Raw genomic sequence first — 18,898 nt, 5'->3', positions numbered from 1 at the left:
AACCTCGGGGTTTAAAAAAAAAACAAAACAAAACAAAACTAAAAACTAAAACAATATCACCACCAAACTGTGAAAACTGATTACTTGTAATACTATTTTTTTATCTGTGGTTTGTAAAGGCCTATACCTTAGAAAACCTTTTTATTTTCTTTCGTGTTTTATAAAAGTTTCTGAAATTAATATCTTTTTTTCAGCAGCTATCGTCCAAAACATTTTGTTTATACCTTGAAATTGGCTTTTTTTTTTTCCTGGATCATCTTTTATTTGTGGCGGTAGGAAGTAGCCTCAGGTACAGCACATTCAAGTTCTATTTTAGAGGACAAGTGGTAGCTTACAGTTTTACTTTCAGAATAGTTTTCTATTTACATAAAAAATTTAAAAATAGTGCAGACAGCTCCTATATATTCCTTCCTCAGTTTCCTCTATTATTAACACTTTTCATTACTATGATACATATATTATATTGGGCTAACATGGATGCATTACAATTAATTAAATGCCAATTTTTTTTGTTGCTTTATTCCATGAGTTATTGGAGTACAGGTGGTATTAGGTTATATGAGTAAGTTCTTTAGAGGTGATTTGTGAGATTTTGATGCACCCATACCCAAGCAGTATACACTGCACCATATCTGTAGTCTTTTATCCCTCACCCCCCTCCCACTCTTCCCCCCAAGTCCCCAAAGTCCACTGTATCATTCTTGTACCTTTGCATCCTCCTAGCTTAACTCCAACATATATTTCTGAGTTATTTCACTTAGAATAATAGTCTCCAATCTCATCCAGGTTGCTGCAAATGTTAATTCACTCCTTCTAATGGCTGAGTCCACTGTGTGTGTGTGTGTGTGTGTGTGTGTGTGTGTATACACACACCACAGTTTCTTTATCTACTCATTGATTGATGGACATTTGGATTGGTTCCATGATTTTGCAATTGTGAGTTGTGCTGCTACAAACGTGTGTGTGCAAGTGCAAGTATGTTTTTTGTATAATGACTTCTTTTCCTCTGGGTAGATACCCAGTAGTGGGATTGCTGGATCAAATGGTAGCTCTACTTTTAGTTCTTTGAGGAATCTCCACAGGTTTCCATAGTGGCTATACTAGTTCACATTTCCACCAGCAGTGTAGAAGTGTTCCCTGATCACCACATCCACATCAACATCTACTGTTTTTTGATTTTTTGTTATAGCCATTCTTGTAGGAGTAAGGTGGTACTGACTTGTGGTTCTGATTTGCACTTCTCTGATCCTTAGTGATGTTGAGCATTTTTCCATATGTTTGTTGGCCATTTGTGTATCTTCTTTTGAGAATTGTCTATTCATGTTCTTAGCCCACTTTTTCATGGGATTGTTTGTTTTTATTCTCACTGATTTGTTTGAGTTCATTGTAGATTCTGGATATTAGTCCTTTGTCAGATGTATAGATTGTGAAGATTTTCTCCCACTCTGCGGGTTGTCTGTTTACTCTGCTGACTGTTCCTTTTGCCTTGCGAAATTGTTTAGTTTAATTAGGTCCCAACTATTTATCTATGTTTTTATTGCATTTGCTTTTGGGTTCTTGATCATGAAATCCTTGCTTAAGCCAATGTCTAGAAGGGTTTTTCCAATGTTATCTTCTAGAATTTTTGTAGTTTCAAGTCTTAGATTTAAGTTGATTTTTTTGTATAAGGTGACAGACGAGGATCCAGTTTCATTCTCCTATATGTGGCTAGCCAATTATTCCAACACTATTTGTTGAAAAAGGTGTCCTTTCCTCACTTTATGTTTTTTGTTTGCTTTGTTTGCTTTGTTGAAGATCAGTTGGCTGTAAGAATTTGGGTTTATATCTGGGTTCTCCATTCTGTTCCAGTGGTCTATGTGCCTGTTTTTATAGTAGTACCATGCCATTTTGGTGACTATGGCCTTATAGTACAGTGTGAAATCAGGTAGTGTGATGTCTTCAGATTTGTTCTTTTTGCTTACTCTTGCTTTGGCTATGTGGGCTCTTTTTTGGTTCCATAGGAATTTTAGAATTGTTTTTTCTAATTCTGTGAAGAATGATAGTGGTGTTTTGATGGAGATTGCATTGAATTTGTAGATGCTTTTGGCAGTATGGTCATTTTCACAATATTGATTCTACCATCCATGAACATGAGACATATTTCCATTTGCTTGTGCCATCTGTGATTTCTTTTATAATAGTGTTTTGTAGTTTACCTTGCAGAGGTCTTCTAACTCCTTGGTTAGATATATTCCTAAGTATTTTATTTTATTTTATTTTTGCAGCTATTGTAAAAGGGTTTGAATTCTTGATCTAATTCTCTGCTTGGTATATAGAAGAGCTGCTGATTTGTGTTGATTAATCTTGTATCTGGAAACTTCACTGGATTCTTTTATCGGCAAACTGGAGGAGTCTTTAGGATTTTCAAGGTAAACGATCATATTGTCAGCAGTGACTTTTTTACTTCCTCTTTATCAATTTGGATGCCCTTTATTTATTTTTCCTGTCTGAATCCTCTTGCTAGGACTTTCAGTGCTATGTTGAAGAGGAGTAATGAGAATGGGCATCCTTGTCCTGTTCCAGTTTGCAAAGGGGATGCTTTCAACCTTTCCCCATTCAGTATAATGTCAGCTGTGGGTTTATTGTATATGGCTTTTATTCCATTGAGGTATGTCCTTTGTATGCTGATTTTACTGAGAGTTTTAATCATAAAGGGATGCTGGATTTTGTTGAATTTTTTTTCTGCATCTATTGAGATGGTCATGTGATTTCTGTTTTTAATTCTGTTTATATGGTGTATCACTTTTATTGACTTGCATATGTTAAACCATTCCTGCATCCCTGGTATGAAACCCACTTGATCATGGTGGATTATCTTTTTGATATGTTGTTGGATTCAGTTATCTAGTATTTTGTTAAGAATTTTAGCATCTATGTTCATCAAGAATATCAGTCTGTAGTTTTCTTTTTTGTTATGTCCTTTCCTGGTTTTGGCATTAGGGCTATGCTGGCTTCATAGGATGAATTAGGGAGGGTTCCTTCTTTCTCTATCTTGTGGAATAGTGTCAAAAGAATTGGTACCAATTCTTCTTTGAATGTTTGGTGGAATTTTGCTGTGAATCCGTCTGGTTCTGGACTTTTTTTGTTGATAATATTTTAGTTACCATTTCAGTCCCACTGCTTGTTATTGGTCTGCTCAGGGTATCTAATTCTTCCCAAGCTTAAAAGCTAGGAGGGTTATATTTTTCCAGGAATTTATCCATCTCCTCTAGGTTTTCTAGTTTGTGTGCATAAAGGTGTTCATAGTAGCCTTGAATAATCTTTTGTATTTCAGTGGTGTCTGTTGTAATATCTCCTGTTTCATTTCTTAGTGAGGCTATTTGGATATTCTCTCCTTTTCTTGGTTAATCTTGATAATGGTCTATCAATTTTATTTATCTTTTCAAATAAACAGCTTGTTGCATCTATCTTTCGTATTTTTTTGTTGTTCATTCGTTTGTTTCAATTTCATTTAGTTCTGCCTTGATCTTGGTTATTTCCTTCCTTCTGCTGGGGTTGGGTTTGGTTTGTTCTAGTTTCTCTAGTTCCTTGATGTGTGACATTGTAATGTCAGTTTGTGCTCTTTCAGTCTTTTTGATGTAGCTGTTTAGGGCTATGCATTTTCCTTTTAGCACCACCTTTGCTGTATCCCAGAGGTTTTGATAAGTTGTGTCATTATTGTCATTCAGTTTGAAGAATTTTTAAATTTCCATCTTGATTTTGTTTTTGACCCAATGCTCATTCAGGAGCAGGCTATTTAATTTTCGTGTATTTGCATGGTTTTAAAGCTTCCTTTTGGAGTTAATTTCCAATTTTATTCCACTGTGGTCTGAAAGAATGCTTGATGTAATTTTAATTTTCTTAAAATTATTGAGGCTCATTTTATGGCCTATCATATGGTCTCTCTTGCAGAAAGTTCCATGCGTTGTTGAATAGAATGTGTATTCTGCAGTTGTTGGATGAAATATTCTGTATGTATCTGTTAAGTCCATTTTTTCCAAGGTATACTTTAAATTCATTGTTTTGTTGTTATTGTTGTTGTTGACTTTTTGTCTTGATGACCTGTCTAGTGCTGTCAATAGAGTATGGAAGTCCCTCACTATTATTGTGTTGCTGTCTATCTCATTTCTTAGGTCTATTAGTAATTGTTTTATAAATTTGGGAGCTCCCGTGTTAGGTGCACATATCTTTAGGATTGTCATATTTTCCTGTTGAACAAGGCCTTTTACCATTATGTAATGTCCCTCTTTGTCTCTTTTAACTGCTATTGGTTTAAAGTTTGTTTTGTCTGATGAAAGAATAGCTACCCCTGCTTGCTTTTGGTATCCATTTGTGTGAAATGCCTTTTTCCACCCGTTTAAGTTTATGTGAGTCCTTATGTGTTAAGTGAGTCTCCTGAAGGCAGCAGATAGTTGGTTGGTGAGCTCTTATCCATTCTGGAGTTCTGTATATTTTAAGTGGAGTGTTTAGGCCATTTACATTCAATGTTGGTGTTGAGATGTGAGGTACCATTGCGTTCATCATGCTATTTGTTGCCTGTGTACTTTGTTTTATTGGTTTTGCTTCTTATATTTTTGTTTTATAGGTCCTGTGTGATTTATGCCTTAAAGAGGTTCTATTTTGATGTGTTTCCAGGATTTGTTTCAAGATTTAGAGCTCCTTTTAGCAGTTCTTGTAGTGGTGGCTTGGTAGGGGCAAATTCTCTCTCAGCATTTGTTTGTCTGAAATATACTGTATCTTTCCTTCATATATGATGCTTGGTTTCACTGGACACAAAATTCTTGGCTGATAATGGTTTTGTTTGAGGAGGCTGAAGATAGGGTTCCTCTCTCTTCTAGCTTGTAGGGTTTCTGCTAAGAATTCTGCTGTTAATCTGATAGATTTTCCTTTATAGTTAACCTGGTGCTTCTGTCTCTCACAGTTCTTAAGAATTTTCCCTTTGTCTTAACTTTGGATAACCTGATGACAATGTGCCTAGGTGATGATATTTTTCCAATGAATTTCACAGGTGTTCTTTGTGCTTCTGTATTTGAATGTATAGGCTAGGGAAGCTTTCTTTAATTATTCCTCCAAATGTGTTTTCCAAGCTTTTAGAATTCTCTTCTTCCTCAGGAACACTGATTATTCTTATGTTTGGTCATTTAACATAATCCCCAACTTCTTGGAGGCTTTGTTCATTTTATAAAATTCTTTTTTGTCTCTGTTGGATTGGGTTAATTCAAAGACCTTGTCTTCAAGCTCTGAATTTCTTTCTTCTACTTTTTCAATTCTATTGCTGAGACTTTCCAGAACATTTTGCATTTCTATAGGTGTGTCCAATGTTTCCTGAATTTTTGATTGATTGCTTTTTCTTTGAGCTATCTATTTCCTTGAATATTTCTCCCTTCACTTCTTGTATCATTTTTTGGATTTCCTTGCATTTGGCTTTGCCTTTCTGTGGTGCCTCCCTGATTAATTTAATGACTAACCTCCTGATTTTTTTTTTTTCCAGTAAATCAGGGATTTCTTCTTGGTTTGGATCCATTGCTGGTGAACTAGTGTGATTTTGAAGCGGTGTTAAATAGCTTTGATTTTTTTGTATTACCAGAGTTGGTTTTCTGGTTCCTTCTCATTTTGGTAAGCTCTGTCAGAGGAAAGGTCTTGGGCTGAAGACTGTTGTCCAGATTCTTTTGTCTCATGAGGTGTTCCCTGATGTAGTACACTCCCCATTTTCCTATGGATTTGGCTTCCTATTAGCCAAACTACCGTGATTGCTGTCTCTCTTCTGGGTGTAGCCACCCAGCAAGTCTGCCCCACTCTGGGCTGGTAATGGGAGTTGTCTGCACAGAGTCCTGTGATGTGAGCAGTCTGTGGGTCTCTCAGCTGTGGATACCAGCACCTATTGGGGTGGAGGTGGTGGGGTTGGGGAGGATGGTTGTGCAGTGGACTCTGTGAGGGTTCTTAACTTTGGTGATTTAATGATCTATTTTTGTGCTGGTTGGCCTCCTGCCAGGAGGTGACACTTTCCAGAGAGCATCAGCTGTGGTAGTATAAAGAGGATCAAGTGGTGGGCGGGGCCCTAGAACTCCCAAGATTATATGTACTTTGTCTTCTGCTACTAGGGTGGGTAGGGAAGGACCCATCCAGTAGGGGCAGGGCTAGGTGTGTCTGAGCTCAGGCTCTCTTTGGGTGGATCTTGCTGCAGCTGAGTAGTTGGGGTGTCTCCCAGGTCCTACAAGTGCAATCCGCTTCCTTCATAGGGTCTGTGGGTCCTCTCAGGATTGCTGATTTGTTCTTGCAGTCCATCTGGAGCTAAAGTTCACAATGTGAGCCTTCCAATGCTACTCTGTTGGTCCAAGTCAGAGCTACAATCTGGTCCTGTTTCCCATCCATCTCATGTGAGAATCTGCTTTCCTCCACGTTTCTCTCCAGCCTCTTTCAGGCTTCCTACCCCACCACCTGACATCGCTCCTCAGCCCCTCTCCTTCCTGGTGGAAGCTGAGGATCCTCAGGCTCCATCCGGTACTTCTTTGTTTCAGCAATGGGTTCATGTCAGCGGCAGCTGTGGTCCCAAATTCTATTTGGATTTCATTAGTTTCCTTTAATGTCTTATTCCTGTTCCAGAATTTCATCTAGGACACCACATTACATTTAGTTGGCAAATCTCCTTAGATTACTTTGTACTGTGACAGTTTCTCAGATTTTTTATGCTCTTGACAGTATTGAGGAATACAAGTCAGGCATTTCATAGAACGTCCCTTAGTCTGGGTTTCTTTGATGTTTTCCTCATAGTGAAACTGGGGTTGTGGGTTTTGAGTTTATGGAGGGAAAATCTCAGAGATGAAGTGTCATTCTCATCACAGTATATCAAGGGTACATGCTAGCAACATGATTTATCACTGAGGATGTTAACCTTGATGACCCACCAATAGTGTTTGCCGGGTTGGAAATGGATTAATTTTCAACCAACTCATTTTTAGCATTCAGAGAAGCAACAGGACAGAGGTTTCAGGTATGTGATCTGAAGTTAATACTTGTAAGTTCTTATTTTGGCCTTACCAACTTCCTGTGGAACTTCACCCTTCCACATCTTATCTGTATTCTATGGGGTTTAGAGAATTATTAAAACGAAAAAGGAAACATACTGAGTTCTTCTTTATTTCATAAATTTTATGTTCTCACTTTGTATGTTTATCCCACTTTTATCAGTCAGGGTCTCATCAGAAAGAAAGATATGTAATTTGAGGAGAATATAATAAAGGAAGTATTGACAATGGTTAGGGCTGGGCATAGGGAAACTCAAGGTTTGAGGGCAACTTGCTAGGTCTAGTATGAGCAGGGTGCCTGTACTGACAGGGTGAGAGGAAGATGTTCTGTGGGGACCCCAGAGACACACATGCGACAGGTAAAAAGCTTCCTGGACGGGGCTGTGAGAATCACCCAAAGAACACAGCCAGCCATTGGCAATCCTGGAGGCAGGGAGCTGATGGGTTAAGTCCCCTGACCTCATGCTCCTTCCCCCCTCCTCCCTCTAATCTTCTGGATGAATCCAACCAGAAGCCAGAAGGCAAGGAGGGGCATGGAGATCAGATACCTGGGCCACAGGGAAGGGTGTAGAAGGTTAGAAAGTGTATCTGGAGAGACCAGTCCAAGATATCCAGCACACCTATATTTTGAATACTATGAGTTACAACTGAATCAATTTAGCTCAGCATATAGCATGTTCAACATTATTTAATACAACTTTTACTTGCATATTTGCAGAGTCAGAGGACTCAATGAATTTCCAGACAGCCCATGTTGATGTGATATAGTTCAAATTATTGAAGTCTGCCAACTACGTTTTCTGTTATTTAATCTCACACAATAGGTCTGATTTATCTTCCATGTCATAACTTGAAATATGTGCAGATAGCTCCAGCAAGCTCTCTGGAACAGCAGATGCTCTGTTCTCCAGCTAAAAACCCCAATTTCTTTGAAAATCAGGTAGGATATTGAACCAGTACTTTAAAGGTTCACCCATATCTCAGATCTGTAAGTCATTGGAAATGCAAACCACTTTTCCCAAAATATTTATAACTGTAAGTTTCATTGATGTCGCATTAAGAATTAACATAAAGAGAAAAAAACATTAATATAAAGAGATTAACTGAAAGAAGATCAAAATCCTGAGGTTATGGGTCAAAAAACAGAGGATTAACTGCCTCTGTAAGGGCCATATATACAACAAATTGTCAATCAAAATGGCACCGGGAGGAGAGGGGGTAATCTGAGCCAGCTGGCAAGTGAGTCAGGAACTTCCAGCTGCATCAGATAGCCAACTGTCCTTTGCACAGAAACGATACCATCTTGGATTTGATTTGAGGGAAAAGACAAATAATACAAAAAATAAACTTTGAACATGTTGCTTTACATTTGACAGAGCTTAAATATGTCTTATGTCATTTGCAAGATTGTGATGTAGACATTATTATGTCCATCACAAAGATGAAGAAAAAGAGGCTTGACTCACTAAGCACCTGGTCCAAAGTCACACTGTCCTAGCACAGGACCAGGCACATATTGGACACTCAGCAAACCCATCTGAAGGAATGAAACTTAATTAGCTTAAGTGCTGAGCTAATCTTCTAGAAAGGGCTGCCTGACCAGTTTCTACTTCCTGGCGCAATTCTTGGGCACAGAGAGAAGTCAGCCAGAGCTCTTTTTTCATATTGTAGCCAGAGACTCATTTGAACACCTGAATGAAAGTAATTTTTATATTATCTAATGACTATAACTCACTTTCTATCACTTAATAAATGCGATGAATAAAACAGTCCTTGTGAAGCCAGACAGCATTTGCAAATGGGCTGCTGTGACTTGACAGATGGATTTGGAGCCCGAAGCAGGGACCAGAGTTGCTGAAAGCTGCAGGTGTCGGCAGAAACTGACTTCCGAGTCATTTCTCTTTCCTTGGACGGTGATAATCTGGGCTTTTTAAATGATTAGAAAACCTTAAAAGTGCTACTTAATTGTTTTAGTTTGTATATGAGAATCAGCTAACTGTTGGCATACAGAAAGCTTTTTTTCTTCATTCTTCCTAGCTAGTTCTAGCTTCTCGCCTCACTTTGAGAACTATTTAGCACTCTGAAAATAAGGTCATGAGGCCACCTGAGAATATCCTGTATACCTTTGCTAGGAACTGGGGAACTCAGGAGAAGCCACAGTATTGCTTTTTTTTTTTTTTTTTACAAGCTATGCATTGTTTAATTTGTTGAGTTTACAAGATATTTTAAGTATTCTAATAAAAGATGGATTGGGGTCTTTAAATACTATGCCATGATCAGTATAACGGAAAATAACCTGAGTTTGGAGTTAAGAGTCCTAGGATTTTTAACATATCACTTATATCAGTTTGTTTTTTTAATCGGCCTGTTTTTAATTTTTAAAAATGTCTCCATGTCCTTTATGAAAAAGTTACTTTGTTTCAGAATTCACAATTTAGCACAGTGGTTCTGAATTTGGGCTGCACATTAGAATCTCCTTAGGAGCTACAAACGCACAAGTCAGTTAAAGCCTGTGTGTGAGACCAAGGTATTTAAAGATACAACACTCGCATGCATCTAAATTAAAAAGCTACTGCTTAGCAAATCAGAATGGAAGGTTCAGTTTTACAGGGACACAGAAGTTTTCTTTTTTTGTTTTGTTTTTTTAGACAGAGTCTCGCTCTGTCACCAGGCTGGAGTGCAGTGGCTGGATCTCGGCTCACTGCAAGCTCTGCCTTCTGGGTTCAAGCGATTCTTCTGCCTCAGCCTCCCAAGTAGCTGGGACCACAGGCATGCGCAACAACACCCAGCTAATTTTTGTATTTTTAGTAGAGACAGGTTTTCACCATGTTGACCAGGATGGTCTCAGTCTCCTGAACTCGTGATCTGCCCCCTTCGGGCTCCCAAAGTGCTGGGATTACGGGCGTGAGCCACCAAGCCCGGCCGGGACATGGAATTTTTCAACGTTTACTCTAAGCCTCCCGTAGGTGGGAAAGTTGAAGCTCAGAGAGACTCATAAGCTTGCCCAGAACCATACAACTTGAAGCAGAATTCAAGTCTCCTGAAATCTAGGTCATAATATTTCCTGTGGAAGTATAACATTAGTCTCAGTTGCTCATAAGCTGCCCAGAGAAGACAACAGAGTTTGGGACAACAATGGCTTAATAAAATAATCTAGAGGGAGGCTAGCAATGAAGTTAGCCTCTATAATGGCCTGCACTCTGATTACCAACACCAAAACCTTGTATTTGACATAAACCAAGAGCCATGTAATCACATGTCCACCAGTGAGGTCAAGCAGACAACTGACCTGCATAGGATAGCACAGAGAAATAGGAACCAGGATGAAATGGAGAGTCATGTCCACCTAAAATCTTTAAACTTCCAAATTGTAACAAATTTCAGAGTAAATGAATCAAATTGATGAACTGGATTCCCTTATAGGCTGCTGGTTTGCAACCTTTGACTTCAGTGTCAACTGATATATTACAAACTTCAGTCCTAGATTTAGGAGGAACTTCACAGTATGATGTGACCCGGCATTTTGCCTTTAGTCTGGTTTTGTATCATCTCCATTCTAGATCTAAGGAAACCAGAGGCTGACGATGTGGAGTAAAGATGCAATGTCTCATGACAAGTGGGTAAGAACTAGAAGATAAGTCTTTGAATTCCCTGCTTCATGGCTCTTTTGGGTGTTGGAAGAGTATGAAACCTGAAGTTGGAAAGAAAGAGATTCAAAATAATAGTGACACCACTTCCTAGCTGGGAGACTGGGGCCAAGTTACATTTGCCTTAGCAAGCCTTGGCTTTTTCCACTATGAAATTTAAAATAATAAAAGTAGTGATTTCATAATGTTGTAGTGGGATTAAATAAAACAACACATGTTAAATGTTTAGCCCAGTGCCAAGTACAGCGTGAGGATTTCTGAGCCGATGCTTTGTCATTGCTGTTTTGTTGTGCCTTGTTGCTTCCTATTTCAAAGTAATGCATTCTTAGAGTTTCTGATTTTTTAAGGACCAGCTAATTTCAAATTGGCTTTCTCTCCACCAGCAAGCCTGGTGTCTCTGCCACCAGAGTGCAAACACACTTGAGTTCACCATATTGAGAGCTCCACTTGCAGTATGTTCTAATTGGCAGTGTGGTGTTTGGAACTAGGGCATCACAGCTTTAGGACTGACTGGTATGTACCTGAGGTCAGGGACCTGGTGCACGGCCACTCCAAGATGTGACAACCCCTTTTTGTAATGTATTCATGAGAAAAGATGTAGTTATATGTAAAGTAAAGGGAATCAGAAGCTTGAAAATCTTCAGGCCTCCTGGACCCTGGAAATGACTTACTTTTCCCATGGCCTGAGTAAGAGGAGTTTGGTCTGGAAAGTTGGCTTGTGTTCGTTCCATCTCTGTCTCCTGTGTCTTGCCCCAGTCTGGTCCCATCTGTCATCATCTAGCAGACCTAAGGAGAGACATGTGAGTGTGGAGTGATGGGGGTGGACACATTTTGCAAGCCTCCAGGAAGCCCCAAACTGTGTTACTAGAGTTCACTCTTGGTGATTCTATGCAGGATGAGGCTTCCAAGGGTTATGGGACGTGGACTTGAAAGGAAACTCCTGTTTCTCATTCAGTGCGTCCAGCCTCAGGGGAGGGAAGAATAAACCGGCATCTTCTGATGTGGGCTGCTGTGTTGCACAGCCTCTTCCCTGTCCTTGGTGCGGTCTGTGTTGATAACCACAAGGTGGCATTGCAGATTAAAGTGAAATACCGCAAACTTGCTTCCCTGTTCCCAGGTGAGGCTCTGGTATTCATTCCACACCTGGGAGTTAAGAAGATATTTATCATAATCTGTTCATTTTACAGATGATGACATTGAGGCCAGAATCAAGGCATAATCTGCCTGAGCGAGTTGTGGTATAGAACATAAATCACTCAAGTACTAATCAAAAAGGGAAATGATTACCCATTATTAAGTACCCAGATAATGGAACTTGCCCCTCAATGTAACAAAGTGTGAAATATGTCAATGTGTATTTTAAAGAATTATTAGTATAAGAAATTCAAATGTATCCACCATGAGGGCAGGGATTGTGCCTATTTTGCTTGCCACATAGAAGATCTTGGAGGTTTTTTGTCTGTTTGTTTTCTTTTTGGAGTATTGGTTTATGTTTCCTAACTTGTATAGATTTAGATTTTTCAGCTCTAAATTAGAAGTTATTGGTGGCACACACTTTCGCCTTTAGCTCCCACTCACTCAATTAACAAATGGTTATTAAGAAGCCAACAAATGTGGGGGCTGGGTTGTGCCCCTACTAGGACCCTGGCCCTGTTTTTGGTACTCAGGGGATGACAAAGGGACACTGAGGACCCTGCCCTGCTCTTATATGTCCACTGTGAACTCACACATTGACTTTTCAAGATGATGGAGATGGAGCAGGGATGTTTGAGCTGCCTTAACCCTTACCTTAACTCTCACTCTCTGGCTCCTCCACGGAAATCAGGGTCCAGCTTAGTTTCCGACTCTAGGAGAAGTCAAGTGGTCTCTGAAGTTCATTGGTAGCATCCAGACCTCTGGATGAGCTTCCTGACATTGCTCTGCTGCAATACTAATACACAAGGGTTCCTTCTCATTCCAGGTTTGTCACTCTCTGAGGTGCCTTTAAAAAAGTTACTTTTCTTGGGACCTCAGTTTCCTTGTGTTTCTCAAAGCCAAATATCCTAATTTTCTAGATCAACTAATACCCTCCTGTCATGAAGTTTGTAAGCAATTGAATCGCCTCTCCTACTGCTTCTGCTTCTGTTCAGATTCCTTTATAGCAAAACATTGGCTGTGCAATGAGGAGTCCCTAATGACTGAATGTGGAATGTTTATTATTTGGGAAGCTCTGAGGTTGGGACTTCAGGGAAAAAGAAACGTCATCATGCTGTTTTAGAAAAATGCTCTCCCATCAGAGGAAGAGTCAGTGATTCTCAGTAGGAAAAGTTAAAAAAAAAAATCACGTGCCCAGATGAAGCTTAGTTTTGTTTTGTATTTTAATGCTCAAATAAGCCAAGTGACCTCACTTGGGACACTGAATTTCTTAGAGTAATATTCAAGAGTAGATAGATTTTCTGGTTTCAAATTTGAAAATTCCCACGGGTAAAAATCTCCACAGCAAGTAAAACCACCAATGCTGGGGAGGGGAATAACATTAAATCATTACAGGTGTGGGTATTTTTTAAAGTGATACATACTAATCGTACATACTTACGGAGTGCTTGTGATACATTCACACAATGTGTAATCACTGAAGCAGAGTATTTAGGATATCCATCACCTCTACCATTTATTATTCATTTGTTCTGAGAACATTTTAAATCTTCTTTTCTACCTATTTGAAATATATAATATATTATTGTTAACTGTAGTCACCCAACTGTGCTATCAAGTCCTGGAACGTATTTCTTCTGTCTACCTGTATGTCTGTACCCATTGACCAACATTTCTTCATCTTACTCTACTCTTCCCAGTCTCCGGTAGCTATCATTCTACTATCTACCTCCATGAGATCATTTCTTTGGTTCCCACATGTGAGTAAGAACATGCCATATTTGTCTTTCTCTGCTTGGCTTATTTCGCTTAACATAATGTCCTCCAGTTTCATCCATGTTGCTGCAGATGACGTGATTTCATTCTTTTTATGGCTGAGTCGTATTTCATTGTGTGTATATAACAGATTTTCTTTATTCATTCATCTGTTGATGGACACTTAGGTTGTTTCCGTATCTTTGCTACTATGAATGGTGCTGCACTGAAAATGGGAGTACAGGTACCAATTCGATATTTTCTTTACTTTATATAAATACCCAGTAGTAAGATTGCTGGGTCATATAGTCGTTCTATTTTTAATTTTTTGAGGAACCTCCATATTTTTTTTATAATGGCTGTACTAATTTACATTTCCATCCATAATGTATAAGAGTCCTCCTTTCTCTGCATCCACACTAGCATTTTATTTTGTCTTTTTTATAATAGCCATTCTAACTGGGGTGAGATGATAACTCATTGTGGTTTTGATTGCATTTCTCTGATGATCAGTGATGTTGAACATTTTTTATGTACTTGTTGGCTATTTGTGTGTCCTCTTTTGATTAGTCTTAGCAAAATCCTTCCTCTGTGTAAAATCCTGAGCTCTGGATTTAGTCTCCCAAGGCACAAGGAGATTTAACTGGCAGTCTCATGCTGTCCTGCCACCCTCACTTCAGTTCTGAGTGTTCCAGTATTCTAGCTTAGAGCTGTTTTTGTTCTTTCACTAGTTTCTCATATAACATTGTTTCTAGGCCCCTTTCCATCTGCTCCAGTTGTCCAATGTCCTTTTTGAACAGTGGTGGCCAGAACTGCAAAATCACCATGTAATTCCTCCATGTAATTTATTTGTGTCCATCTCTGTGCTAAGCAAAAACAATAAGGAGATGTAGAAGACATGGCCTGTGTTTTTGAGGAGCTCTTCTACAAAACAAAGCTATCAAGTGGCAGGTAAACACAGAAACAGAAACAAAAGGCAAAAGTTTTAAGGTGGTTTTCCGCGGATGGGACAGAAATTAGCACAGAGAGCAGACAAAAGGTTCTTAGTACTCATTTGTATTGTCAAGTTTCTGGGTGTTCTTATTTTATTTCGAATACAGTATGCCATTAAAATGCATGTCTACATTTATTGCCAATGAATGTTACCCACATGAATATTAAAGGGAAATAAATTCCCAGTGGGGAGCAAGGCTGGTTATATTCTTTCTTTTGTTTCCCTCCTTTCTTCTTTTAAGTCAGGGATAGCCAAGTGCTCAGAGTAGACATTTTGTTTCATGAATCCCTTTCTTTTTTGAATATTGACACAGCTGAGACTCAGAGACAGAATGATGTTTGCACCCAACGCAGAATGGACCAAAGTGCTAGATTTCCTTTGCAAAGAAACTCATCTTTGCAGTAAATGTGTGGGGTTTTTTTTGTTTTTTTGTTTTTTTTTTTTTTTGCTGATGGCACTTGTGAGATCATCAGGCTCTGGGTGTGAATGCAGCTTCATGGCCTCAACCTTTGCATCTTTGCTGACTGAGCACTGTTCTTGGCTGTTCAAGGCATAGGTGGAGGGAGGAGTAATTCCCCAACTAATTTGGAGACCCCTTTGCTTTCTCTGTATTTAGTGTAGAACCCACATCTTGGCCACACATTTGTAGACCATGTTACTGGTTACAGAGCAAAGTCATGTCCATCATTTTACTTCCTCCTCATCATAGCCCTGTGAGGCAGGTGAGAATACCACTATTTATACCTAAGGAGACTGAAACTTTCAGATTGCAAGAGATAGGCCCTATACCATGCAGGAAAGACCAGGCAAAGGGGCAGAGGCTGAATTTGATCTCAGGGTTTTTGACCTCAAAGTTCTTGGTAAATATTTACACTTTATGGCTGCCTCTAAAACATTCACCTTTGTGTATAATGTGTAACCATCTGCAAAGCCTTTGACACATAATTCTAGTTCAGTTATGCCTCACAACAGCCATATAGGTTGATGTGCCTATTTTATAACCAAAGTGCATTAGCTTTCCTTGAATTTCTTCACTTTGTGTTTGGGAGAAATAGGACAATTATATAAAGTTGAAGAATGGAATTGTGTGTGTGTGTGTGTGCACGTGCATGCATGTGTGTATGCATATATGTGTGTATGTGTGTTTAATCAGCACAAATCTCCTTCCTGTGTTCTGGAAAATCTAGTGGGGAAAAATTAGAAGCAACTCAATTTCCTCTGCTTCTCTTCAGTCCAGGACACTGAAAATATTCCTTCACAAAAAATGTACCCCAAACTATATAAGATACAAAATATTTAAACAAAATTCACATTATTTTCAATATAATCCTCTCCCATGAGTAAAAATGGGAATTATGTGGTTTTTAAAGATGCTAAATATGTTAATCAAAGTTTGATTCTCTCAGTTAACAATAACTTATGCTTCCTGGTAATTTACAATTGACCAAAAGATTTTGAATCTAATGTATTTCATTCTTCCGGGAATCACACAAGGTAGACATTATCATTTCCACTTTACAGATGCAGAAACCAAGGCATAGAGATGGTCATAAATTTCCCAACCACTGAGTGACAGAGCTCAGTCATGCAGAACTCAGGTTTGCATGACTCAAATTATGTACAAGTTCTTGGAATTTTCCATAAGGGACAACTGTATCTTTTGTCCATCAACAACTAGAAACGACTCAACGACTCTTTCTGTGGGCAAATATCGAGGTCTTAACCACTTTAGTTCAAGGAAGTTCCTTTTTTCTTTTTTAAAAATCAGGTTGCTGGAGATGGTACACAAAATAAGAGAAAGAAGGCCTAATTCATTCTGTCAGCTCAACTTGTAGTCACTTGGCATGTGAAAATTACAGATGACAGCTTCTCTATCTGTGACTTTGACACACTAAATCATAAATGTGCCTCTCATGTCTTTGCTGAAACAGCAGGAACAATAAGTGTCCAATTGCAGCACTGGTAAGCAGTCAGGACCAAAATTATTAGAGGTATCAGTGTAAGTAATAGTCATTCCACCCAGTACAAACCAGTTTTCAGATTTGGCAGTGAACTTCTTAGAGCCTGGACTTGGGTTGCACCAGACCTTGGAGTTAGAGTGGACTCTGAGGAAAAATATAAAAATCATCAAAGCATTTCATCCTATAGTTCGGTAAGTTCAATAACATTATGTAATTAGAAGACACCTTATTTACCTTCTAATTCATTCATTCTATGTCGCAGATAAAATTACAGAGGCCCAGGGAGGGAAATGATCTGCCTAATATCCCACAATAGGCCAATTGTGAAGCTGGACATTTGGCTCCTATAGAGATTTTTTTCTTCCGTTACACAGTAGAGATTCACTGCACTCCTATCCCATATCTGGTTCCTGAGTAATGACACTAAAGAAAAAACAAACACATGAACCTGCCCTTCAAGCTGATGAGAAAAACTGATCAGTTAATAGAATAATGATGCATGTAACAATGACTACAATAATTTAAAATAATAACACCAGCCAACATATATTGAGTGGAATCTATTATTCTTATAGTGATCCCAAGAGGTAGATGTGTAGTTATCTTGAAGAGGTAAAAGGAAATAGGATACTGGAGGTTAAGTATCAACCAAAGTTATGGTCTTCAAGTAATGGAGCTGGGACTATGTGTATAACTGGTGGTTTGGGTAATCAGAGAAGGGGAAACGCCCATAGCATCCTAGGAGGAAGGAAAAAGTGAAGCCTGCACTGGGTTTTCAAGGAAAAACAGAAATTAGACAGGTAAAGAAGGAAAAAGAATGTTAGAGACTGAGGAAGAACGTATACAAAGTTAGAAACGCTTGTGTCACATCAAACAACTGGAGGAAATTTTTTTTTGGAATATCGGATTTGTGTGGGAGAACAATGACAGCTGAGGATTGGTCGGCAAATTTGGGAGTCTCAGATTATGAAGGGTCTTGGTCAACACTTCTAAAGAGCTTAAATTTTATTTTAGTGCAATTTATTAAGGGCAATGGGGTGTTTTAAGCAAATGAGACAGCATGACCAGATTTTCATCTTAGATTGATATTTTTAATCAACAAGCAGAGGTAGAGTGGTCTGAAGAGCTTAGGAAAGAGTCAAGCAACCCACTGCAGAAGAATTTACATCGACAAGGATGTGCTGGTGAGTACGCTCCATGGATAGGAATTAAGAGTCAAACCATAACTGTGGTACACCTGGCATAATGTGTATGCATGCGCTTGCATTCATTTCGTGTATACATATACATATTGCGTATATTATGTCATAATACATATAACATGCAAATAGATAATTTACGTATATATGTACAGGCATAGAGTATAGATTAATTACAATTCTTCCAGTAACGCATAGTCACTCTTCTTACAACAAAAAATGAAAAAGGATACTTTCTAAATACTTTAATCCAACTCACAAAGCTTTTTGTGTCTGTTTCTGTTCACCAATCTGGCCTCATTCTTCACCAATGTACCCCCAGTCTACCCTTTAGGCACACTGTGCTTCGTTTTTTACCCCTTCTAAGACGCTTTGCTCTCTTTTATTTCTCCTCCCCTGATTATTTCCCACTTGACATTCAGCTCTCAATGTAGATGTCACTTTCTCTAGGAATTAAGTCTGCCCTAACTGTCCATATTAACTTAGGGAGCCCTGCTATATGATTTCAAAGTACACTCTGCATTTATCCATCATAGCAGCTATTGTACTCTATGAAAAAGCCTGTTCTCAGCATTGTCCATGTCCTTATTTTTATCTCCTTGATTATTGCTCTGTTGTGTCATCTTTACATCTTAATTCTTATTGCCTATGCCTAAGCAGAGGGTAAGAAATGAGGTTTATATGGCCAATAGTAGGCAACCAGTAAATATTTGTTTATATTTATTTTAAATAAAGAAGCAAACTAATGAATAAGTAAATAAGGAAATGAATGGAGTACAGATACACCAGCCAATAAAACTAAAATATTAGAGTCCTCACAGACTCCATTACCTCTCACTATTTGGTGGTATTTGAAGTAATTCTGAAATTTCTACCTTCTTCCCTATGCTAATCTGCCACTGGGTTTCTAAGGATCCATTCTATGGCAAGAAAACTCTCACTCGAAAATTTTTAGGAAGTGCTTGAAAGAGATGAACCTGCCTTTAGTCACCTGGAAATACTGGGTTGAGCTTTACACACTGAGCTATGACATGCACAGGCTAGAGGAGGCTTTTAAAAGTTTATTTATTTTTTTACTTTACTAGCACTTTTGTTGGTTTTAATAGGCCCCATTCAATCACTTTCAAAGAGTAGAATCATTGCTACTGCATCAGTCGTACAAGTG

At 38.7% G+C, this 18,898-nt stretch overlaps 1 protein-coding gene across 1 annotated transcript in view; it reads right to left on the bottom strand.

Moving 5' to 3' along the window:
* Window positions 1-16,128: 16,128 nt before the first annotated feature.
* LOC117099379 (putative uncharacterized protein encoded by LINC00474) overlaps window positions 16,129-18,898 on the bottom strand; it is a 41,250-nt gene continuing 38,480 nt past the window's right edge. The window contains exon 3 of the mRNA XM_033238758.1: window positions 16,129-16,345. Coding sequence (XP_033094649.1) covers window positions 16,338-16,345 — 8 coding nt within the window. The 3' untranslated portion in view covers window positions 16,129-16,337. The remainder of the gene's footprint in view (window positions 16,346-18,898) is intronic.

The sequence above is a fragment of the Trachypithecus francoisi genome, unplaced genomic scaffold (assembly GCF_009764315.1).
Source record: "Trachypithecus francoisi isolate TF-2019V2 unplaced genomic scaffold, Tfra_2.0 Lachesis_group16, whole genome shotgun sequence".
Lineage (NCBI taxonomy): Eukaryota > Metazoa > Chordata > Mammalia > Primates > Cercopithecidae > Trachypithecus > Trachypithecus francoisi.
Note: the sequence above shows the minus strand (reverse complement) of the source record. Positions and strands in the feature narration are given on the sequence as shown.